This window comes from Maniola hyperantus, chromosome 17, assembly GCF_902806685.2.
Source record: "Maniola hyperantus chromosome 17, iAphHyp1.2, whole genome shotgun sequence".
Taxonomy (NCBI): domain Eukaryota; kingdom Metazoa; phylum Arthropoda; class Insecta; order Lepidoptera; family Nymphalidae; genus Maniola; species Maniola hyperantus.
Genome location: NC_048552.1, coordinates 1489649 through 1515471, shown reverse-complemented (window position 1 = coordinate 1515471; position 25823 = coordinate 1489649). Strand labels below are relative to the sequence as shown.

General features: G+C 37.5%; 4 protein-coding genes across 6 annotated transcripts in view; 1 reads left to right on the top strand and 3 right to left on the bottom strand.

Moving 5' to 3' along the window:
- The window catches only part of LOC117990200 (arrestin domain-containing protein 17-like), a 436990-nt gene that overhangs the window by 10145 nt on the left and 401022 nt on the right, over window positions 1–25823 (bottom strand). The gene's annotated exons all lie outside the window — the stretch shown is intronic.
- Window positions 1040–12799, bottom strand: LOC117990324 (arrestin domain-containing protein 2-like). The gene is made up of 8 exons (XM_034977788.2): window positions 12111–12799; window positions 11214–11366; window positions 9559–9767; window positions 8409–8591; window positions 7035–7220; window positions 5757–6476; window positions 5568–5640; window positions 1040–5016 (listed from the first exon to the last, which is right to left on the bottom strand). The coding sequence occupies exons 1-8, from the start codon at window positions 12223–12225 to the stop codon at window positions 5006–5008; spliced, it is 1650 nt and encodes a 549-aa protein (XP_034833679.1). The 5' UTR covers window positions 12226–12799; the 3' UTR covers window positions 1040–5005.
- Window positions 13782–20536, bottom strand: LOC117990199 (arrestin domain-containing protein 4-like). 2 transcript variants are annotated; one of them, XR_011237776.1, is made up of 8 exons: window positions 20342–20536; window positions 19379–19531; window positions 18695–18903; window positions 17932–18114; window positions 16779–16964; window positions 15383–15549; window positions 14716–14788; window positions 13782–14374 (listed from the first exon to the last, which is right to left on the bottom strand). XR_011237776.1 is itself a non-coding variant. In XM_069504353.1 (8 exons), exons 1-8 carry the CDS (start codon window positions 20454–20456, stop codon window positions 14355–14357), a joined length of 1185 nt encoding a protein of 394 aa, XP_069360454.1. In that variant the 5' UTR covers window positions 20457–20536; the 3' UTR covers window positions 13782–14354. The 2 variants fall into 2 exon arrangements, 1 of the variants encoding a protein (XP_069360454.1); XM_069504353.1 differs by having other exon boundaries at window positions 15383–15628.
- Ncc69 (sodium chloride cotransporter 69) overlaps window positions 22711–25823 on the top strand; it is a 36612-nt gene continuing 33499 nt past the window's right edge. The window contains exon 1 of one of the 2 annotated variants that reach the window (XM_069504337.1): window positions 22711–23426. In XM_069504337.1, coding sequence (XP_069360438.1) covers window positions 23043–23426 — 384 coding nt within the window. In that variant the 5' untranslated portion in view covers window positions 22711–23042. The remainder of the gene's footprint in view (window positions 23427–25823) is intronic. The other variant, XM_034977786.2, reaches the window with a different exon arrangement.

The window sequence follows — 25823 nt, the reverse complement described above, 5'->3', positions numbered from 1 at the left end:
TATAGCGAAACTATCGATAGTTGGGCAACACTAATTGAAACAATTTTTTTAACTGGTTTAACGGCTCTGGGTTCTAACAAAGAGTATATAATCACTACGTTTTAACTCTTTTGAGCTTAAACAACGAGCATAGAATAGAATCAAAGAAGAGCATATAATTAAACTATTGACCCGCCCCGGCTTCGCATGGGTGCAATGTTGATACTAATGTGGTGTCGTTGCCTCAGAAACTCAAATGAGAGGATTTTGTTCTGATCTAATTCACATTATTTCAATTTCTCTAGAGATCTCTAATTTTTTGAGAATTAAACTATAGCTATAAACCTTCCTCTTGAATCACTCTATTTGTTGGTGAAAACCGCATTAAAATCCGTTTCGTAGATTAAAAGATCTACGCGTTCATACATACATACATACAGACGCGGGAAGTGACTTTATTTTATACTATGTAAAGAAGAAGAGCCTTAGCTTGTTGCACTCAGGTAATCTTGTACGTTTTGAAGTGAGTAACTGACCATAGGGGAGTATTTCACTAGAGTAGACACACTGGTTACATTGATATAAAATGGTTTTTCCTTTAACTTTTGTAAAAAAACTGAATACCTACCTAGTTATATTATCCACACTAATATTATAAATGCGAAAGTGTGTCTGTCTGTCTGCTAGCTTTTCACGGCTCAACCGTTCAACCGATTTTGACGAAATTTGGTACAGATATATTGCATCCCGGGGAAGGACATAGGCTTCTTTGCAATCATACGGAAAAGGATCGCCTCAATCAAAAGTAGGTTGGAGAGAAGTCCCAACATTATCCTGAAGGTGATAGCAGACAGACAGGACAGCGCTCTCAAAGCTCACTGGATGTCTGCATTAGTTAATAAGTATATTAGTGATTTTTCTCTCCATCAAACTACTTGAGACTGGCAAAGTGCATTGTGCTGATATGGCACTGAGAAAAGCCATATACTAAGAAAAGAAGAAAATATGTGGAAATACTGACATCAGGAATAATGCAAGGAATGCAAATGAAACAAAATAATATGTGTATATAATAAAACTATTTATTTTTTATTTATCTTTATAGTATAAGTATTATTTGTAAACATTAACATTTAAAAAGCGATCAAAAAATCAATAGAATAATTTTATATAAGTAAATGAAGTGGCCCATATAAGGTAGGTTTATTTTAAATTCAAGACACAGGTGTTCTATTTTTATGCCAAAAATAAACTTATTAAGTCTCTTACAATTTATAATTTAATTAAGCAGGTAAACTTATTTACTTAATATATTTTTTATCAGCACCATTTTTTTGTTGACAATCATATTATTATGTATATAGTTCAATTTTCCTTAGCTAGTTTGCTTAAAAATAAACAAATCGCAGAAACCTTCTCGGAGAAACGCGCAAGCGACGCAATTTACCCGGCGCTATACGTATAATTTAAATTTCACTTCATTGTCCTTTCGCGGTAACAAGGTCATTTTGGGCCGCGTATAGAGCTTTATTATTATTTATTTGTACCAAAACCATTTACAATAAAGAGAAAAGAGAGAAGTGGACAGGGAAGCACTTATCTCTATGAGAGATCTCTACCACACACCGTCCGACACTGTCAAGCAGCTTGACGTCAAGCACGTAGATTTATTTTGCTTGATCAAGCTGCTTGATGCGCCCGTCAAGCAGCAAGTAAGAGGCACTTTTCTTATTTCGTACATGATCGTCGTACTTTTAGGTCCAGAGGTGGTCAAAGTGATTTTTATCAAAATACAATAGCGATTTTATTTTCCAGAGTTCTGGGGCGTCTCGGTATAGTGAAATGAGTAATAATAAAAACCCTATTCGGCTGCATTGTTCGCTCCCACTTTAATTTTCGCTGTTGTCACATAACAAAGCGTCGTCGTCCGCCATGTTTGACAGTTAACGTGCGAATAAGCTATGCTTGATCAAGTCGACGCGAACATCACGTCAAAAAATAAATATAAAATCGCATCAACCATGTAAAGCTTGACATAAGCATCAAGCAGACATTGAAACGGTCAAAATGCTTGACTCAAGCAAAAATCTACGTGCTTGACGTTAAGTCGCTTGACCGTGTCGGAAGCTCTTATAGTGCGCTTCTTACGCATTTCAGAAGCTGCTCATTTACCTTTTAAGAAAACTAAGGAAAAAGTATAGCCATATGAAAAATAGTCAAAATGAAAATTAATAAAAAGTACCTGCCAGATATCAATAATTTCCATCATAATTTAGAAAATACCGTTCAAATATCGACTATAACACTAAATTCAAGCATATAACAAAGGAATCTAAACTAAATTCAAGCTTTGTATAAAAGTATGTGCTTTAAGTTTAGCTACACTTTTCTCTTACATAATATTATATTGTGAAAATAATCTTATCTCTATAAATCTATCATAATTATTATAGCATAACATAGTAATAAGTAGAAACATGCCTTATATATATTTTTTCTACACTTGTACGAATTACAATAAAATAATAATTTTATAATTAAAATTTTAAAATATTTATCAATGTGAAAACATATTAACATTATAAAAAGAATAAAGGTGATTGTTTAGAACTGATTCACAGTTATAAATATATGAAACAAAATAAAAAAGTTATATAATTAAGAAAACAATAAAAAATTACCTTATGGTCGAAGTCAGACACAATAATTATGTTTAACATATTAATTGAGTATCATTGTATTATTTACTCAATATTACTTATACGGTTATAAGTTATCATAAATGCTTATATAAATGCCCAGTAAAAAAGATTTGGTAGTCCACAATTAGTTGGTATTGTCAAGAACCATTAAAGCCACTTCACACTAGCCTTTGGCCAGCATCGGCATTCGTCGAACGTATGCGCGCGCAGTGCAGACTGCAGACGTCGCGAAAGCGCAACGTACTCACCGTGCTAACATTTGAACGGTGTGATAGCGTCGTAATAATGCTAAAGCCTAATATTGTACATTATCCATAAAATATAGGTCTTTAATTTTTTTTATTCTTTCGATTCTAATATTTTCTAACTGCAAAGCAGGTATCTAATTTTTATTTTGCATTGTATTAGGTTGTATTGGGTTTATACGTTTTAATAAAGAATATTGTTATTATTAAAACCAACAATAGTTTCCTTGTCGAAACCCACTTAGTTAATGGCAAATGACAATACCAAAACGATAACGTGATCACGCGAAGTCTGAGTGACGCTAACTTAGTGATCAGCGTTTGAGCAGTTTTAGTTTTGTTAGTCTATACATATATATACGGTCTATATATATTATCTATGGCTTTAGTCACGGCGCCATACGTTCAACGAACGCCTATACTAGTGTGAAGGGGCTCTTATAGTAGTATTCCGTTATATCTAATAATAGGAATAATGTACCATAACATTGCATGAGGTAGAAAAATTTAATAGCCCTGTCAAAATAGATTGATAAAATATATTATTTGAATAAAGATTATTATCGTAATAGGTATAATTATATTATGTCGTAATAAATGTGTATCAAAGCGTAAGTATAATATTTACGTTTAGTTCTTAAGATAATAATTATAAAATCTTATTCTAAAAAAGTATATTATTCTACCTAAACATGTTGGACAGCTATATTAGCTCAAAATATCTGTTTAATTTTTATAAATCATACTTGAGACCAACTTTAGATAACACGAGTACAAAATTTCAACATCCTGTATACAGTATAGCTGACGGATTAATATTTAACAACTTCATAAAAATGTCATTTAAGGCACACGTGAGGCACTCACGATAAAATTATTAAAAAAAAACGTATCGTAAACGTGAGGTATCGTCGGACATCAAACAGAAGCGAAACTTTTTATTGTAAGTACATAAACTCTATACTCTGCCTTGCTCGCTCACATGGGCAATAATAAAACAATAAAATTAGAAAAAGTAAAAAGGTATCGTAAACGTGAGGTGTCGTCAGACATCCGACAGAAGCGAAACTCCTTATGCATTGAAAATAAAATCTTACTGTCTTGCTCGCTCATATGGGCAACAATAAGCTCTTCCCAGCCAATGAGGTGTGCCTAATCGCCACGTTCGTTAGTTTTTTGCGAGTTAGGCCTTTCATTCCAAACATCCGTTAAGAAGCTTTACTTCAACAATACTTAACTTGATTAACAGTAAATTAGGAATAGTATAAGAAACAAGTATAACTAGCGGTAAATTAATAGAGATGGTGCCTACTCTTAAAATCAGCTACTTTTTATCAAACGTCAAAACGCGCGCATAGTTGGTATGCAAGATTCTATGAAATACTGTGATGTGATGTCACTTCATTATGACGTAGGTACTTGTTTAGTTTAATCGATAATTTAAAATGGTTAAAAAAAAGTGTGCTTGTATTTTACGAATTTTGGAACACCCTCTACTTAATAAATAATAAATAAATTTATTTTGACATAGGCACCATCCCAATTACCAACAGACAGACTTTCGACGTCATAGATAGAAAGGCTTGCGCATATTGTGCGTTACAACTTACAGTACCTACGCGGCAGAAAATAATGTACATCGGCCTTTAGAATGACATTTCGGCTTTGTAGAGCGTTGTCTCTGTCGCTCATACCTATATGACGTTTTGTCGGTCTCAACGACAGAGACAACGCTCTACGAAACCGCTATCTGTTTCTAAAGGTCGATGTACAGTACGCGGCCTATACCGAAAAAATTATTAATTCGTCACGTTCTGATAAGAGCTTAAATGTCTAACAGTAAAAGTCACAATAGGACTACTTTTACAGGTTTGTTGGGAGCTGTCAATAGTTGTCAATTAATAACGTAAGCTACTTACGTGAAGTAAAACTTACAGGTGTAATCGTGGCGTAAAAAACAGAACTCTAATAGAATTTCCTTGGCGTTCAGTTTGTCTAAGCCGTGTTATTTTCTAACAAACTTGCACGGATGATGTTTGAGATTCATAGACTTCTGAGGCGATTGGGACTACTCGATGTTTAATCTTTTTCTGAAACAAACAACACTCTTTTATAGCTGAAATTAATAAGCTATCTATCCATCTGTAATCTGCCGATAAGTATGTCAGTCAGCGTTTGTTATAGTGATCGCAGAAAAGCAGTACAATCTGGTTCAACACGAGGTGTTTGATTGCAGTGCACAAAAACAGATCTCAGGGGGCTGGTGACCTTGGCTTGGCTTGTGAGGCCCCTAATCGGACTTTGACTAGTCACATGGGTATAACTGTCATATATATATAAGAAAAAGTTGACTGACTGACCTATCAACACACAGCTCAAAACACTGGACGGATCGGGCTGAAATTTGGCATGCAGATAGCGCATAATTATGACGCAGGCTTCTGCTAAGAAAGGATTTTTGAAAATGCAACCCCTAACGTGGTAAAATAAAATAGAAATTGAAGTCGTGGGCATAAGCTGAGCAAAAGTAAGGCAAATTTTTCGAAAAATATAAGCTTTAATAGTCTCCTAAAAACTTGACATTTTCCACATAACAGACTTTTCATGCGCAGCAGCGATTGTCAAATGAAAAATAACTCACTTTCAGGAAGAGCGCTGTCGGGCGAGTCGGGTGCGGGCGCGCTCGCCGCCACGTACGGGCTCGCGGGACGAGGCTGCAAATTACGTTTTCTCTACAAAATACCATTGAACACTTCTACAAAGCCGAAATGTCGTTCTAAAGGCCGATGTACATTACTTTCGGACGCGTACTGTAATAATATTTACTTACCGAACCAGAATTATTAGAAGGCAAAGGCGGTAAATTCAATCCAGATCCGCCACTTGGCATCGTAAATCCAAGATTGCCAGTTTTTAATCCCCCTACATTTCCAGGACTTGGGTTTGACTTTGTTTCGTATGGCATATTTTGTGGTGGGTATGGCGAATTTGAGGCCGGGTAAGGCGGATTTGCACCGGGATAAGGTGGATTTGCACCGGGGTTAGCCGAATTTGCATCAAGGAAAGGTGATTTTTCATTAGGGTATGGCGGATTTTCAGCGGGGTAGGGCGGGTTAGATCCAGGACCAGTTAAATTACCAGGGTAAGGCGGAGGGTTATCCCGGTAAGGAGTTACGTTAGGGTACGGTGGATTTGCAGACGGGTAAGATGAGTTTTCAGGAGGATATGGGGAGCTGTTAGGAGGATATGGTGAGCTGTTAGGAGGATATGGCGAATTTGATTGAGGATATGGTGGATTTGGTTGATCACCACTTGGGTAAGGATTAGCGGGGGGGTACGGCGAATTTCCGGGATACGGTTGTGGGTTACCCTCAGGGTAAGCGTTAATAATTGGTGGGTAGGAAGACATGTGTTGAGGGATCGGTTGTGGCATTTGGTCATGCAGTGGGTTCTGTACATTGTCCTGGAATCCCACAAGTGGGACAGTCCCTATGACGAGCCTGCGGGTCTCTTTCGAGTCGGAGTGACACCCTTCAGGGCTAACAACAACCTGAAACAAATAATAATATAGTGTTAATATTCTCATTAATATTACTTTATTTTTTATTTTATTTTATTTTTACTATAGTCAAATGCCATATTCCGGCGGCGGAAGACCGTGGCATGTGGAAGTCCCTACAAGAGTGATATGTCCAGCAGTGGACGTCTATCGTTTGATCATGATGTTGGATTGTATATGAAGGCAGAAGACTGCCTTCATAAAGAGGATGTAATCGATTGATGAGCAAAGTGTGTACAATTAAAAAAATTGTAAACCGACATAGTAGTTATAAATAAATTTTCATTTCATCACTACCCCTATCATAAATGCGAAAGCGTGTTTGTTTGTTGGTTTGTCGTACAATCACGTCGCAAAACGGAGCAATAGATCGACGTGACTTTTGCTTGGGTATAGTCAAAGACCAGGAAAGTGACATAGGCTACTTTTTATCCCCGGAAAATTAAAGAGTACTCACGGGATTTTCAAAAATCTAAATCCACGCGGACGAAGACGATAGTTTAAAAAAAATGACACATACATACACATACTTAACATACATATACATACTTTGAATGCGTACTCCAGTTTGATATACTGGCATGAGGTCAAGTTGTACACGTCCAAGGCAGGCACCTCCATCTCTACGGTCCAGTTGCGGTTGGTGTTGCCGGGTATGGGCCCCTTCTTGATCTCCACCACAGTGTCCTTGCATTTCTTTCGACCGGGCTCGCTTGTCGCTATGAATAGTACTTTCTGGGAATAGAAATATATTAATAGCCAGCGTTTTCATGCAACTCCATAATTCAATTGCATGGATATAAGTTTTTAGGGTTTCGTACCTCAAAAGGAAAAACGGAACCCTTATAGGATCGATTTGTTGTCTGTCTGTCTGTCAAGAAACCTATAGGGTACTTCCCGTTGACCTAGAGTCATGAAATTTGGCAGGTAGGTAGGTCTTATAGCAGACATTCGGGGAAAAATCTGAAAACCGCATATTTGTGGTTACATCACACAAAAAAAATTAAATTGTGGTCATGAACTAATAATTAGTATTTCCAATTTTCGAAGTAAGATAACTATATCAAGTGGGGTATCATATAAAAGGTCTTCATCTGTGCATTCTAAAACAGATTTTTATTTATTTTTGTGCATCATAGTTTTTGAATTATCGTGCAAAATGTCGAAAAATACGACTGCAGTACGGAACCCTCGTTGCTAGAGCCTGACTCGTACTTGGCCGGTTTTTAATGATCAACGGGATCATTAAAAACCGGCCAAGTACCGGAAGTCTAGCTCAGCATAAGAAAGCTCAGTCTCACTCAGCGGGCGATGGAGAGAGCTATGCTTGGAGTTACTCTAGGTGATCAAATCAGAAATGAGGAGATCCGCAGGAGAACCAGAGTAACCGATATAGCTCAATGGGTTACAGAGCTGAAGTGGCAATAAATATTGCATATCAACCTTTAGAATGAGATTTCGGCTTTGTAGCGAGCGTTATCTCTGTCACTCATACCTATGTGATGTTTTGTCGGTCTCAACGACAGAGACAACGCTCTACTAAAGGTCTTTCTAAAGGTCGATCTACAATAACTTCTGCCGAACTTCTTCGGTACGAAAGACCAATTATAGAGTATCAAACCTTAGTGAAAAAAGCTGTGATAGCCTAGTGGTTAGGACTTCCGCCTTCTAATGGTAGGTCGAGGGACTTTTCGGAGTTATATCCGTTTTAAGTAATTAAATGTCACTTGCTTTAACGGCGAAGGAAAACATCGTGAGGAAACCTGCATGCCTGAGAGTTCTCTATAATGTTCTCAAAGGTGTGTGAAGTCTACCAATCCGCACATGGCCAGCATGGTAGACTATGGCCAAAACCCTTCTCACTGTGACAGGAGACCCGTGCTCTGTAGTGAGCCGGCGATGGGTTGATCATGATGATGAAACCTTAGTGATGTAGAGCTTGATGTCGTCGATCTGCACAGTGCCCTTGTTGCTGCAGACCACCTCGACGGGGATGACCTGTCCGGGACAGTAGCCGGCCACAGGCAGTTTCACTGACACGTCACACACGCCAGAGGTCGAGCAGCAGCAGCAGTAGGTCTCCTCGAACTGCAACTCTATGGGCTCCTACAAATAATGTCATTATAACTATGCATGTTTCCAAGACTCTGTTCCAGACTTTTTATTTTTACTTTTTATTTTTATTTATTTGGATTTTTATTTTTATTTATTCGGGTCAACAAACGGTAGCACGTAGTGCTTGGATAAAAAACAGTAATAATAATTGAATTGAATTTAATTTAAAACAACTTTATTGTTACTAAAATTACAGAAAAAGAATACAGGACACACTTAAAAAACAAAGGGCGACCTTATCACTAAAGTGATCTCTTCCAGGCAACCCATACTTAAGAACTTATAGAACTGTAAGACGGGGAGTCGCAATGTAGTTATAAATATATATATATATATAAATAGATATATAGGCATACATAAACATACACTCTAATAGGTACATATAATATAATATATACATATATATAAATAATATGTAAAGAAAACTAATATAAAAAGAAAAATAATATAACATAGTAATATTATATGTGCTACCCACTACATCAACCACATAGTTAATATTATTAATTAATATACTTACATGTTCCTGTTATTGTCCAAAATATGTCCGGTATGGGGATAGAGGAGCCGGTGTAGGTAGGGACCTAGGTAGTGTTACCTAGGGTTGTCTAGTCATATTAGACGTTGGTGTCATGACTCTTAATTAATGAGGGTTGCTATAGTTATCGTTGAGGGTAGTTTGTGTTGTCTCTCGTAGTGCAAGAATATTGTTAGTGCGCCCACGAAGGCTCGGTTAATTTAAAGGTTGTAATCCTGACGTATCCAGTTAACTATTACCCAAGGTTTGTCCTCAAGTGGTTTAGTCCTCAATATCAATCATAATCACATCCTCCTGGTTGTGAAATGCCTTCAAATATTTTGTGGGTAGTGATGAAAACACATTATCGCTTCTTTTCGGAATAAATGAAGTGATTGGTGTTGCCATAGTCGGGACTCGGGAAGTAAAGCTTATACTCACTCTACAATAAGGGTCCAAATTGAGATCTAAAGGACGCATGACTCTAACGGCGATCTTCTTCTCCTGGTCAAACTTGAAGGCTCGGTCCACCACTGCCTTGATCTCATATCGGATGTGCCCGTAGGCTCCTTCAAATGACGGCGGACAGTCGTTTGGCAGATGGAATTGGAACGAATACTCATGTTTGCCTGGCCCGATCGTGTGCTCCCCTGAAATATACCTTCTAGTTAATCTAAATATATAAAAGGAATGACTGACTGATCTATCCAGGCACAGCTCAAACAACTGGACCGATCGGGCTGAAATTTGGCATGAAGATAGCTATTATGACGTAGGTATCCGCTAAGAAAGGATTTTAGAAAATTCAATTTCTAAGGGAAAAAACTGGCCAAGTGCGAGTCACTCGTGCACCGAGGGTTCCGTACTAGACTTATATATTTTCGACATTTTGCAAGATACATCAAAAACTATTATGCATAAAAATAAATAAAAATCTGTTTTAGAATGTACAGATAAAGCCCTTTCATATGATACCCCACTTGGCATAGTTATCTTACTTTGAAAATTGAAAATACGAATTAGGTATTTGTTCCATGTAAATTGTGTGAATGTGCATGTAGTGTTTGCTTTCAAATGATTTTACATACAACGTCATGTAATTTAACTTTATGTAATTTAAGATCATTTTTGTAAAAATCGCTAGCGAAACTGTTCAATAAATAAATAAAAAAATTAACCACAAATTCAGTTTTCGGATTGTTTCCTTTACTTGTGCTATAAGACCTATTTACCTGCCAAATTTCATGATTCTAGGTCAACGGGAAGTACTCCTATAGGTTTTCTTGACAGACAGGACAGACAGATATGAGATGGCACTCACATGTCTCCGCGAGCGTGATAAGGAGGAAATATAGGCTTGCCTTCTTGGCTCGTGGAGTTGTAGATTGCTATTGTTTTCAACAATATTATAACTTCATTTATACACTTTCTGACCAACAGAGTTGTTCACATATGGAATAAATTGCCTAAGGATGTGGTTATGTCAAGTTCTGTTAACCAGTAGGGTGATTGTCTAAAACCTGCATCAATCATTATTACAATCTCAATTGTTCTTATTGGCTGAATTTGTGCGATTCTTGTTGCAACAATGCATTGTGGCCAATAGTGAGCGAGCATTAACCAATCAGAGATGATTGCGATCGTGACATTGTAGCTGTCAAACAACCGCGGTAGGGCCACAGTGCAAGAATAGATTAGACAAACATTTGGAAAACTCGAAGCACTTCTGATATAGAGGCATCAGCGAAAGCTGCTTAGTCTATTAAAATAATAATAACTGGACTCGACTAGGATAGTCCGCCGGTTTTTCAACCTGTCGCCCAGACCCCCGGCCGTTTGGTCTCCCCTCCTGTGGTGTAATCCTTCACCCGGTACAAATATGTATTTATATAAAGTGTATGTAAGTTTATCTATTTTTAGTAAGTAAGTGTAATATATTTCTTTTTGGCTTTTATATATATTTATCTTGTACACGAGCGTGAGAGTAGATATATCCGGATAATAATAATAATTATATTTCTTTTGGCTTTTATATGTATCTATTTTGTACACAGGCGTGAGAGTAAATAGTATATCATAATAATAATAATACATACCTGATTCACTACCAACCAGATACACTTTGGCTCTGCAATATTCCTCGTGTGCATTATGATGCACTGTATAAGATTGTGATTTGCCATTCACAGTTCGAGTGCGCGTAGTCGTCCAGTGCACGTGGCAGAATCCTTTGAATTTTACAAATATACCTGAAAAAGCACTAGTTTTAACTTAAACTTATTGGTAAATCCTACTATGGTGTAGCAGATTATTTAAATGACAAAAAAGCTTGGCAATGAGTTGCTTAACAGCTTTGATAGTACAACTATGAACTAAGTTTAAGTGATTTTGTGAAGTGGTTGAGTAAACAAAAACAGGGGGTTGAAATCTGTGAAGTCCATGCGGACAAAGTCGCCAGCAGAAGCTAGTTAATTAATCAAAACATAATAGGTGTGCCATTTGAGAACAGACATGAAGCATCATAAAATGGTAATTAGTGAGTTTCCAGTTTTATTACACTATCAATTTGGACCCATTCATGCAAAAATACTTCTTCCAATATCATACAAACAAAACATACAATGGTTTGTAAAACTCTGTGTGTTAATTAATCTTTTTTTGCAAGGTAATTTAATCGTTACAGACTTATTAATAAGAGCCACTTTCATGTTCAAATATGTTACAGTTAGATGGGCGACCTATGTGGGCGACACAGAAATTATTGATAAAAATATTCTTGACTAGTGCTAATTATACTAATGCCTGGCATGCACAATGCCTTTCAAATTACTACTCATGCGCCGCCTATGTTACTGTCAGAAATCTTCACGCAAGGGCCAACAACAACACTGTACCTACAAAGTTTCAACTCAATCGAATGAAAGATGTGCGATCGAACTCAAAACCATTAATTTTGATATAATTAAATAGTTTTGCAAGTAAAAGTTACTCACCACGAAAACTTTTAACTTTGTCTTGTTGAAATATCAGTCTCCCTTGAACCGTCTGACCTGAATAATAAGTTCCATTTGGACTATCCAGAACCATTCGACCTTCATCGAATCCCATTTTAATTACCTACCTTTTTTTTAACTGTAATTTCTTAAGATTAGCACAAATTGTAGGAAACTAGAACGGTGAACCCCACCCAAAAACACGGACCGAAAAAGAAGTCTCAACTCTCAAGCCATGAAAATTGAAGAGTAAATTATGTTCCTACTTCCTTGTAGGTGCTTGCAGTGTGAGTGCCCAAAAAATTACAAAGAAAAAAAACCGGTTAGTGCTAGTCGAGCTGGCACACGAAGGGTTCCGTAATATCGTACAAGAAATAACACATTTTATTTCTGGTCGGTGATAACACATTTCCATATAGTGGCCATTTTGAAATTTTTATTTTCCATATAGGTACCCATATTGTAGTTCTAGCGGCAATTGAAATGAAAATATTCTGTGAAAATTTTAACTCTCTAACTTTAACTCTCTCTCTCAGACATGTACCTAGTACTTTCAACTTCTTTGCATGAGACAGATGGACGGACTGTGGTGGAGGGGAAGTAATAGGGTCCCATTGGCACCTTCGGGTACGGAACCCTATAAAACATGTTAACTGTCAATCAAGTATCAACTGTCAACGCTTTTTTTAAAACTGGTTTTACGGCTCTGGGTTCTAGAACTGTCAACAGTGTAATGTCTGCCACAGAAGCCTGCACAGTTTGTAGGTATGTATTCCGAGGCTGTCTGCTTGTTGTGGCTCATTTACTCTATGATAAAATATTTAAACATCATGTTTACAGTGCGACAAGCAAGCGACAAGGCTATCTTGGCGCGTGGCGAAATTCGGAACCACAGAGTTCGGAACTAATGTTGCTGTCAAGTGACCCGTTTGTTCATGTTTGAATATTCCAAAGAATTTGGAAGTACTACTACCGTGACTAGGTACTACGTATATTCCTTGAATATTCTAAGCAAAGAATTTGGAAGTACTACTACGTGTACCTACTATGGACTATGGAGATCCGGTCGCTCGCTAGGTACCAGTTACCGTGCAGTTACCACAGCAGTTACCCAGTTACGGCATGATTGCTCTGTCTAGACGGCTTCGTCGGTGGTCGAGCCTCTGTTATAGGCTCAGAATAAGGACTGTTAGAAGTAGCCCACGAAGTAGCCCTATTGTGACACCACGAATCTATACTAAAACCAGATTTAGTACCTACTTAAGGATATCACCGAAAGAAAAATAGACTCGATACCATTGTTAAAAGTTAGTATAGATTCGTGGTATTTGGCAAACAACGTGAAGTGTAGACGTGTGTGTGAATGACATTTCACAAGTAAGAAAATCTGCTTGAGCGAGAGGGACTGAGGGGGCCACGCTAGTTGCCAAAGAATTTTTATGTACTACTTCGTAGTAAGGATTATTACCTCCTATGTCGATGCTAGTTGCAAATCTGGACATATCTGTGGTTATAGGCATGTTATAGGCATGTTATAGGCAATAAAATATAACATATCATCCTTAGGTACTCTGTAAAAGTGCTATGACAATGTTACCCCCTAGTTTGAGGTAACATTGTGAATGGAACATTTAGATAACATGAAATTATTAAATAAAACATTATAAGAAATAGGTATAGCATCTGATATAATAATGTTATCGATTTTTTATCGATATTAATTAACTTTCACCTTAATATATTATTCTCATGGGACACGAGCAAGGTAAAAATATACAATAATTACATTATTTACAAAGCACGCTTTATACTTAATTACTTATGCTGCTATCACGCTAAATTAGCGATAAAGCCAGCAGCTATTCACGGGCCGCTGAATGACTATCTTTTTTTAAGTAAGTATATATTCTATGAAAGTACAGTATCCCCTAGTATGCACTAGTTGTTGCTTGAACTCTTAGATTTCCGTGATATAATATAAAAAAAGATTCCGACGAATTGAGAAACTCCTCCTTTTTTAAAGTCCGTTAAAAATACCCTCTACCAGGTAATTCCAAGCGGTAAATCACGTCAATCTGATGCTCAGTTGTGGCGTGATTGAAGGACAAATCAACAAAGAAATACTTTCACATTTATAACAGGTAGATATTATTTGTACGATAATATTACAAGCAAGCACGCTGTTTACTTTTCTGTGCACATTGTCACGTTTACGTTGTTCACATTGTCAGAATGGTGCAGCAATCAGAAATCGTCACTTTTTTCTGTAAAATAAAAGATAGGTACTTAAGAATTATTTACTACAACCATGGGACAAATTTTCTTTCATAAATAGACGTTGTAAAAAGGATCCAATCCACATAGAGTTATAGTTTTGTGTTTTCACGTGACTAACTAGGTACCTACGAATAAATTTAGTCCAATTTATAACTAGGAGGATAATAATAATTATAAAATACTATTATCTTCATTAATTATAGGAACTAAACACTTGGTTTTATGGTAGGCGCATAATTCTATATTTATTTTTTTTGCCTGTTTTTTATGTATAGGTGAGGTGTCTTGGGGCACCTTAAGTAGCTTCACTTCAAAAATTGAAACTCACTTTCATGGAGAGTATTGTCGGGCGTTTCCAATACAGGCGCAGTCGCTGCAACGTATGCGTTTGCAGGACCCGGCTGAAAATACAACAAAAACCAGTCAAGTGTGAGTCGGACTCACACACGAAGGGTTCTGTACCATTGTAAAAGATATTATGTTATTTTTGTAGTTTTTTACTTGCATGGCAGCCATTTTGGAATTATTATCATTTGTTATAATTGTGGCAATAGAAATACGCATTCTGTGAAAATTTCAACTCTCTACCTATTTCGTTGCCCGCTGACAGATAAATGGACGGACAGACGGACAGACAGCGGGGGCTTCATGGAAGGGTCCCGTTGGCACCCTTCCAATACGGAATTCTAAAAACTAGTCATCTTCGATTTATTACCCATGGGCAATGGTGCTGGAACTAAATGGATTTAACACCTCTCAAAGCTGCGTTTCAAGACTATATTCGGCATAGTATTCGGTGAATAAAATCAATAGGTAAGTATCGTAAAAAATTTAAATTAAAATGGCTATAGTTTCGTCATGATAACACTGTCTAAATCTCAACTTTTACGAAAAGAAAAGTAATAATAAAAAACCAAGATGGCGAATTTCAAAATGGCCGACATGCAAATCTGAGATGCAAATAATTTTTTATTTTTTTTAATATCAGGACTTACCGTAGCGTTCAACTTTGTATCGTATGGTAGATTTTGAGGACTATCTGAGTTACCAGGATAAGGCGGAGGATTTTCCCGACGAGGTTCGGTAAGGTAAGAGGTGTGTACACCGGGTGGGTTGTCTTCGGGGAATGGCTGGAATACTGGTGGCTGGGTGTCCTGAAATCCTGAAAGAGGGATAGTCCCGATTACGATTCGACAGGACCTCCCTACATTCGTATGACATCCTTTGGGACTTATGTGTACCTAAAAAATACACAAAAATATTGAGAACTAGCGATCCGTCCCGGCATCGTACGGGTAGCTTATAACAATTTTCATTGGGATCTTTAATTTTTTTTAAATAAGCCTATGCTCGGGAATAATGTAGCTTTCTACAAGTTAATTTTCAAAATCGGTTCAGTAGTTCCAGAGTTTATCTCCTACAAACAAACTTATAAACTTAACCGCCTTATTAAATTTTGGTATTATTTTTATACCATTCTAGCAGCAATCTATTCTCTCCCTATCTATCAAATATAGACTAAATCTATAAAGGAGTCAGTTGAAATTTCTGGGTGCTAAATGGTGCTAAACTATTTGTCTAATTTTTCCATACTATTGATCTTGTGGAAATGTTGTGGAATTTCTTATGAAGTGAAACTTCCTTGTAGGTAAGACTTAAGAGTAGTTATCACGATTCGTTCAAATTATTTTTAAAGTTTAAATTTTAATTAAAAACAAACAGACTGTGTGAATGGATGGCGAATGGAAACGCCAAAGCAATTTTCCTTTTCAGATAAAGAAACAATCAAGGAATAGGTATATTATGTTGTTGAGGCTGGTTCGTCAATAAAATGACCGCAATCGCTGGAATTTATAATAATTTTGTCACGTTAGTTAGTTTTAATTTATAATAGCATTCTTTTTTAGAAACATTAAGTAAGTAACTAGTTAGGTAAATAGTTTTTGTAAATTATCTTAACGCTTTTTGGCACTAATAAATCAAAAAATATTTTTTACACTTAAAAGCCATTTTACATGCATTTTACTTTTTAGTAAAAGGACGGCAGATGATACCACAGAATAGTAACTTCAATCGCCTTCCAACATCAATAGATGATACTAGTAATATAGTAGATAATAATCTATGGATGATACCTACCTACGGAATCAAGTTATTATAGCGCTCTCTCTGTTTGGCTCTATGGATTGTATGGGTACGTAATGGAGAGAGTGCTATACTTACTTCTCCGCGGAATGAAGTTGGTATAGCGTTTTCTCTGTTTTTGTATGGGACTATCTAGAGAGAGCGCTATATTAATTTGATTTCGTGGATAGGGTATAGGACAGCACATTCAAAAAGGCCGGGTGCAGTGGCATGGCTGCATATTGTTAGTGTCTACTGTCTACTCACTTTAAATGTATATTCTGCTCGTATATATTGGCACATGAAGAGGTTGTATACGTCCACTATTGGGACTATCATGTCCACGGTCCAGTTCCGTGTGGTATTAGTGGGTACGGGCCCCTTCCTTATCTCCACTACTTTATCATTTTCTACTTGTTTACCAGGTTCGCATGTTGCTATGTACGTCACTGTCTAGGATTGGAAATAAAATTTGCACATTAAAAAATTTGTACCTACATAAATGTATAATTAAATAGGTAGGTACCTACGTGTTATCGTTATAAGTCCCGCGAATTGCTAATTCGCGTGGCCGCCATTTTAGTGACGTCAGCACTAGACTGAAGTTTCGAGCTGATGGTATATTTTTATTTCGGCTGACGTCAAAATGACGTCATTTTGATGTTAATGAGACATGGTTCCAGCGCAATAGCAATTTGCGGCACTTATACCATTTTCCAGATAGTGAATAAAAAATAAAGCTTTTTGATTTTATGGCACCTGACTATGGGTATAATCTTGAACACCTCGATAAAAGATGGCAGTCTCACAAAAGCTGTTCTGTTTGGTGACCATTTTAAAATATAGGCGTAATATTCGATTTATTTCCCTCCGAAAAAATATCCATTTGATGACCATTTCATAAAACACCAGTGGACGTGGCCAATGGCCATTTCAAATACGGACGGAAGTAGGTAATATTCGTGTTACTTTCACCCGAAAAGAAATCTGAGTTACTTTCAAGTCACGCCTAGAGAAGTTATACTTATAAAAAAATAGTGCGTGTGACCTTTATAAAGTGAGAAGTGAAACTATGAATGCGAAACGCCAAATGAACAGAGATATACCTAGTAATTGGGATGATGGCTGTGTCAAAACTAAATTAGTTATTAGTAATTAGTACTTAATTATAAAATAGAGGGTCTTCCAAATTCGTAAAATCCACGTCCACTGTTAGTTTTAAGTTTGCTCTTCATTGTAAATTATTTACACAAGTTCATACTTAAGCGAGTGTTTTGACGTTTGATAAAAAGTTGCTGATTTGACTAGTAGTGCTAGTAGGCAGGCACCATCCCTATTGAGAGATTGTAAAAAAACCTTGATCACACAAAACATAAAATTTGACAATCATGCTTGACCGTTTACGGGGCCTTTTACTTACCTTAGTAATGCTCAGTTTAATATCCTTTATCTCAGCCCTTCCTTTGTTACTACAGGATAATTTAATGGGTATGGTTTGTCCGGGACAGTAGCCCCCCACGGGCAGCTTCACTGAAACACTCGATGAACCCAAATTCACGCAGCAACAGTAGTACAGCTTCAGTACTTCCGTCTCTATTGGCGTCTAAAAACATATGCACGTATAAAGAACATACTTATTACCCGTGCGCATTAACATGGCACCTAGCTCGAAAACAACCCCATCTTGTTTTCTCTAAAATATCCTTTTTTTTTGCACTCATTTCTTTAAACGTCATTCATTCAAGCCAGGTGCCATGTTAATTCGCACGGATTATACTATTATTTGTCGCCACCAACCGATATAATATGTCTACTGTTAGACAAAGGTCTCTTATAGGGACTTCCACATGCTGCGGTCTTGCACCACCTGAATCCAGCGGCTTCCAGCGACTCATTTGATTTTGTCTGTTCAATTAGTGGAGGCTACCAACGCTGCGCTTTACAGTGTGAGGTTGCCATTTCAGCAGCTTGGAACCCCGACGTGTATCGGTTCTTCGAACTGTGTTCCTTGTCCACTGCAACTTCAGCTTCGCAATCTATTGGACTATGTCAGTTACTCTGGTTCTCCTACGGATCTTCTCATTTCTGTTTTGATAACGTAGAGGAACTCCAAGCGCATTTCTCTCCATCCGCCTCATAATACAGAAGAGTTATGAAATAAAATAGGAATTAGACAAACTTACCCTACAATAAGGATCCAGATTGAGGTCCAAAGGTGCCATAACTCTAGCCATTACTTTCTTTTCGTGGTTAAACTTGAAGGCTCTATCGACAACAGCCTTGATCTCATACCTTACGTGACCATAAGGTCCCTCGAACGACGAAGGACAGTGGTCAGGTAAGCGGAAATGGAATGGGTACTCATATTTACCTGGTTGGATTGTGTACTCTCCTGAAAATTATTAAAGGCTTTAGCTAAAATCAATGGTTAATAATTCTAGTAACGAGGTCTAATCACCCTGCATGGCATGCAGTCTTATCTATTCTAGTTCTCGCTCTACAGTGCTTATTGCATAAAGCGCAAATTCTAAACCTTGCGAAGAGGTCCTGATCGAAGGTTCAGATAGGTGAAGTTGAATGGAGAAACGATAAAATGATTTGCGTGGCATACTCGTAGCAGGTGTAGAGTATGAAAAAACTTGCCAATCTTTGTCCTCCCGCTTTCATACGAATATACTTAATATTTTTTAATTAAAATGAAGAAGGTAACTACCTATGTATTAACATTTTACGTTAGTTTTTACATCTATCGGCAGTCCGAGCAGTAAGCATGTCGGTAACGCAACCTTGAAGTTTTTAGCCATCCCAAAATCACCTATCGTGCCTAAAGAAGTTTTCACTTCAATTAAGCGTAACTTGGAGAATACCTGATTCGCCACCAAGCATGTACACTTTGACATTGATGTACTCCTCGTGTGAATCATGGTCCACCGTGTATGTCTCGGTTCGTCCATTCAACGAGCGAGTGTGGCTCGTCGTCCAATGCACATGGCAGAAGCCTATTATTTTCACGTACAACCCTGAAAAATTATTATAGTTGATTTAATGAGTAAAATTAAAACTACCGAGAAGAACCAGAAACTCAGCAACTCTTTTCAAAGATTTGATGTAGGTGCAATAGCATACTTTAAAAAGATTGCGGAATTTTGTTATTTGTGTGACTAGCTCTTTTTTTAGGGGTCCGTACCTCAAAAGGAAAAACGGAACCCTTATAGGATCACTTTGTTGTCTGTCTGTCTGTCTGTCTGTCAAGAAACCTGCAGGGTACTTCCCGTTGACCTAAAATCATGAAATTTGGCAGGTAGGTAGATCTTAAAGCTGACATTGGGGAAAAATCTGAAAACAGTGAATTTAGGGTTAGATCACACAAAAAAAATTAAATTGTGGTCATGAACTAATAATTAGTAATAATTAGTATTTTCAACTTTCGAAGTGAGTGACTATATTAAGTGGGGTATCATATTATGAAAGGTCTTCACCTGTACATTCTAAAACAGATTTTTATTTATTTTTATGCATCATAGTTTTTGAATTATCGTGCAAAATGTCGAAAAAATACGACTGTAGTACGGAACCCTCATTGCGCGAGACTGACTCGCACTTGGCCGGTTTTTTACTTTCGATCCTACACCTGTTGTTGTTATTGAGAAATGGGTTAAAAATAAAATAAAAAGTTTGCGTGTATCCATTGCGTAGGTACATGTGAAAGAAGTGAAACTTATTCGTAACACGCTCATAATCCGGTGGTCATTTTTAGGCAAATTCCTTTTTAATTATTCCTTTTTATACAGACTCTATAGCTGTAGGTAGGTATAGTTCTAACGACTCACCGCGAAAACTTCTAACTTTTTCTTCTTGAAATATCAATTTCCCTTGAATTGACTGGCCCGAATAATACGTTCCGTTGGGACTGTCCAAAAACAGTTGGCCTTCTTTGAATCCCATGATGCAATAAATAAGAAAAATTCAACGCAACTAAGTATTGTTTTTAACCCTTTGCTTACAGTGTCGTATCAACGCGCGGAACAGTCACATACTCATTCGATCGCCCTTTATTATCTTATCGTTTGATATAAACATATTATATACAGGCTGTAATTAGGACGCCACCAAAAACTTAGCGCTAGTATTCATCATAATCATCAACAACCGGAAGACGTCCACTGCTGGACATAAGTCTCTCGTATGGACTTCCACACGACACGGTCTTGCGCCGCCTGAATCCAGCGGCTCCCTGCGACTCGTCTGATGTTCGTCCACCTAGTGGGGAGTCTTCCAACACTGCGTCTTCTGTGGTCACCATTCTGAGCACCTTAGGACCCCAACGTCTATCGGTTTTACGAACTATGTTGCTATTATTATACTACCACAAACAATCCAATACCAATAACAATTTGCCTTATAGGTAGGTACTAGTAGTTTCAGTGATTTAGTATTTTTCAAGTCCGCAATGTATAGCGTGCAAAACTCGGGGTCAATGCCCGCCTACGTCTCGTAGTAGGCGGGGCATTGATCTCGCGGCACCTTCATGTGACCTAACTGACTACACAACGTTCGTTGACCTTTAGCGTCAGTCAGATGTTTTATTTGCAATACATTGCGAATTTTTGTAAATACCTACAGGTTTAAAAAAAAACGGTTTTGTGGTATCATATCAGTACCTACCTACTATCACCCATCTTCGTTTTGGTTAGCATTCTATACTACGCGACAGGTCGAGATGGCAATCGGGATGGGGAGGCCCCGTACACTCACACAGTCCCCGCGCTAACCTGGTGGTGCGGGATAACGCGGGTGACCTGCGAGTGTGTGAGGCGTTCCCCGCCTCATACCCCGATTGCGATCTCGACCTGTCGCGTATTCTTGCGTACTATATTTACATCCTGTATGTCAAAATCGAAGAATTGATAAATCTAATGACTCAGGACGATAGTCGATAAACTATCTATAGTCATAATACATATTATCAGAGATATGTACTACTGACTACATCAATGCATAATATTATACCGTATGCTTGCCGTTAGCCGTATGTCAAGGTAAAATAAGGTAAGCTAAGTTTAAGCAGAGATTACAAGCAGGTAATTACTTATCAATGAAAAATAACATAAACACAAACAACTATAACACCAGCGAGAAAATTTTAATATAATAATTGAAGTTCTAATAGTAATTATTATGCATTTTAAAAATAGTTTGTTTTGTCTGGGATTTCGAATCGGATCTCACGTACAAAATACAAGGAACATAATATTTACTCTAGGGGAGTACAAATACCTCTTGACAAACAAAAATAAATGGGCACGGAATTAATAAATTATATAAGTCAATGGGCCACGGTGATAAGGGCAAAAATGGGGCAAAATAATAATTTTTTTACGCTCTAATTAGTTAGAGCTTAAAATAAATGCAATTTAGCTATCTCGCTTTAACAGTAAGAGTCACATTAGGGCTACTCTACTTCTATAGGTATTCTGAGATATTATTTTGAACAGACGAAGATATGTTTACATGTGATAGAAAGAGTAGCAAATATTTTCCTTGATATTTTCAGTTTCTCTAGGTGTTACACTCCTCTGCGCCCTCTGTCCCCGTGGTACTACCTACGGTACGTGGACCCTTTGTGTGTCATAGTTTTTTTACTTTTTTACTTTTTTAATTAAGATTAGAAGCCAGAGCCGAAAAACCGAAAAAATTACGGACTGTGACAGTGACAGATGTCATTTGTGGCATAGTGCTAGTGTTTCTACTTTTAGAGATTTCGCCCTATTTTGGGCGAAACAACTAATCAGATAAAAATACGGGCACGGCTTTTTAAATATTAAAAGGGATTAAGGATAATTTTGAGAAAATTTAACTTAACTGGTAGCCCTATTTTTATACCTACCCAAAGTATATTTTGTTTATTTTTGAGATTTATCAAAGGGAAGCATCACGGAATAATTGAGCATTTTATAAAATATGGTATAATTACTAAATCAATTATTAGTATAACTCATACGAGACTAGATTTAGAAAGTTATTAAGTATTTAGATTTAAAATATTAAAATCATGACGGATACAGATACAGATTTTCATTTTCGATATAAAATTCGATAAAAAACATGAAGTAAATTAAGAACGCTTACCATTGGGGCGAATTTCTACAGAAACTAGGGTAAAATAAAAATCTTAAGTGGAAACCCTGCGTGCCGCAATGTCGCGCTGCCGGCTGCGTGCATGTGCTTTTTAATTTTTTATCAGTCAAATTATTGAACTCCATGTGAAAGGTGTTAAATCTTTTGTATGAAATATATTTCGCGTTATTTAAAATTGACGTTTTCTAAATTAAAACTATAGTGTTTGTGAAAATAAATAAACGTTGCGGACTTGAAATGCACTTAGCCAAATAATATGTGAATGTTTTACACTTATGTTCGCATCTTGAGAATCAAGTTCCAACCTCATTCGCTATTTTTGCTTTGAAAATGAAGTTTTTGAATTAACTTTATAGATTATTTGTAGTTTTTGAGCATAGTATTGACTGCAAAATGGGATCATCGCAGAAGGATATCGAGTTAAGCCCGGTGAACACTGTACCGAACACCAATATATCGGCAACTGAAAAAGTGAATATAATAGTTAACGATGAAGAAGACGTTATTATTGGACGATTTCGGAAGATCAGTTCAGCGAAATCAATGGCTGCGACGAACGGGAACATACAGTATCCTTCTGAAGTTATCAAAAATGACTTAGACTTGGAATCTGGTCTTCACTTCAAGGCTAAGGAGGTAGAAAAGGATAAGTTATTGCCAGACACGGTTTCCAATGGAGAGCTCGTCCGTTCCAAGTCGCCGGTGACGAAAAGCAGCTTCCGCGACATTGAGAAACCTTCGAGATTCAGAGACCAACCGTCAGCCACCAGATTTCAGGTAAGAAAATATGATAAACTTAAAATATGCAAGAGCTTAAATTATAATGCAAAGCGGTGATAGATAGGGGTTAGGACGTTCGCCTTCTAATCGGAGGTTGGCGGTTCACTCCCGGGCAAGCATCTCTGACTTTTCGGAGTTATGTGCATTTTAAGTACCTACCGAATTAAATATCACTTACTTTAACGATGAAGGAAAACATCGTGAGGAAACCTGCATGCCTGAGAGTTCTCCATAATGTTCGCAAAGGTGTATGAAGTCTACCAATCCACACATGGCCAGCATGGTAGACTATGGCCAAAACCCTTATCACTCTGAGAGGAGACCTGTCCTCTGTAGTGAGTCATGATGAATTATAATGCTCTGGCTACACCTTCTGGTGTAACTGAATAATAATAGTTAATATTGTTGCCATATAGTATGTACTTGACGACCTCCCTGGCTCAGTGGAGAGCACTATGTGTTCTTATAACTTAGAAGGAGGTTCCTGTTTCAATTCTTGTAGTGGCCATAATTGGGAATCTATAGTTTTTAAGTTCTCTGGTATGGTCTGCCGTCTGCCTGCAAAGCTGTGCCGGTATCTGCTAAGCTTTTTGGCATTTTGGAAAGATGCCAGGCAGAAACATATCAGGGGTATATATCTAAACTGGCGCAGTCTGGTGGGAGGCTTCGTCCGTGGCTAGTTACCCTACCGGCAAAGCCGTGCCGCCAAGCGATTTAGCGTTCTGGTATGATGCCATGTAGAAAATTGCATACTTGGCTAATCTCATAATTGGCTATTGTGGACATAAATAGGTCACTAGGACACTAGACTAGTCACATTATTGTATATCTAAATAGAAAAGGAAAAGGTGACTGACTGACTGACTGACTGATCTATCAACACACAGCTCAAACTACTGGATGGAGCAGGCTGTGCATGCAGATAGCTATAATAACATCAGTAGGCATCTACTAAGAAAGGATTTTTGAAAATTCAACCCCTAAGGGGGTGAAATAGGGGTTTGAAATTCGTGTAGTCCACGCGGACAAAGCTAGTAGATTATATAAATTTAATATTAGCTACTGTACACACCATAGAACCTAACAGTACAGGAATTTACTAATGATGTCATACTGATAAGCTGTAATGAACAAAAGTATCAAAGTGGAATAATCTGCATACACCTGAACACAAATATTGAAAAAGCATTATAATCCTTATGCTCTTCACAATAAAAGCTTTGTAAGTTGATTTAATGATAACATACACACAAAGGTTTCTAATGTTTATTGTTAAATAATGAAAAGCTTGCTTTGTTGTGTATATTTGCATAAACTACGTACCTATATTGGAGAGAGAGCCAGCGCGTGCCAGACCTTCGTTATTTTATAAAAGCCAGATGCCCTTAAAGTTAACAATTTATTAAACTTTAAGGGTCTGGTAGGTGGTTGCCACGTTACTGTCTGGCAATGCATGACGTGATTTGTAATACCCTGTAGGTTTCTTGACAGACAGACAGACAGACAGACAGACAGACAGACAACAAAGTGATCCTATAAGGATTCCGTTTTTCCTTTTGAGGTACGGAACCCTAAAAATTAGACTATACTTTGAAGTAAGATTTTAATACACCTTTATTACCTGTTATCCCCAAAGCCACTAAGATCCCAACTTCACAGTCACTGATGGTTCCTCCCTGTATTGGGGACAAAACAAGATTGAAAAAACAATTTTGAAAAAACAACGGTCTGGCACTGCTGGCTCTTAGTCCATATGTGATAGAGATTATGTGCAAGGTTGCAGTGCAAATTAACTAATAAGTTAGGTCATACGGTCATACCTACTGTAGGCAATCATGTAGGACCACAGCTGAGCACAGGTCTCCTCTCAGAATGAGAAGGGTGTAGGCCATAGTCCACCATGCTGGACGTAATACAGAGTGGCAAATCTTCATACACGTTTGAGAACAATATGGGGAATTCTCAGGCATGCAGATTTCTTCCCTATGTGTTCCTTTAGGTTAGGCAATCATTATCATTATCATGATCAATTCATTGCTGGTACGATACTGAGCACGGGTCTCCTCTCAGAGTGAGAAAGATGTAGGCCATAGTCCGCCACGCTGGTCAAGTGCAGATTGGCACAGACTTCACACACCTTTGAGAACATTATGGAGAACCAGCAGGTTTCCTCACGATGTTATCCTTCACCATTAAAGTAAGTGATATTTAAGTGCATTAAAAAAGTATACATATTAGCTATGCAAATCATGACTAATATTCCCCTTTCCCCTCCAATTATGCGTGAAACTTGCGTTAGGAGTAAGTACGACAATAGTGCAACAGGGGGTTGAACCGCCAACCTTTCGGAATTCATTCCGCTCCTCAAGCATTGAGCTATTGAGGCACAAATTG

What these genes read in the sequence shown, in the direction of transcription:
- LOC117990324 (XM_034977788.2), bottom strand. Translation starts at nt 12,225, where the DNA reads ATGGGATTCGATGAAGGTCGAATGGTTCTGGATAGTCCAAATGGAACT. An exon ending in ATTTGGACCCTTATTGTAGA is followed by an intron (nt 8,592 to 9,558) that starts GTGAGTATAAGC and finishes CATTATTTGTAG; the next exon opens with GAGCCCATAGAGTTGCAGTT. An exon ending in CTTCTAATAATTCTGGTTCG is followed by an intron (nt 5,641 to 5,756) that starts GTAAGTAAATAT and finishes CGTAATTTGCAG; the next exon opens with CCTCGTCCCGCGAGCCCGTA.
- LOC117990199 (XM_069504353.1), bottom strand. Translation starts at nt 20,456, where the DNA reads ATGGGATTCAAAGAAGGCCAACTGTTTTTGGACAGTCCCAACGGAACG. An exon ending in AAAAGTTAGAAGTTTTCGCG is followed by an intron (nt 19,532 to 20,341) that starts GTGAGTCGTTAG and finishes ATAATTTTTCAG; the next exon opens with GGTTGTACGTGAAAATAATA. An exon ending in TTAAACTGAGCATTACTAAG is followed by an intron (nt 16,965 to 17,931) that starts GTAAGTAAAAGG and finishes TTCCAATCCTAG; the next exon opens with ACAGTGACGTACATAGCAAC.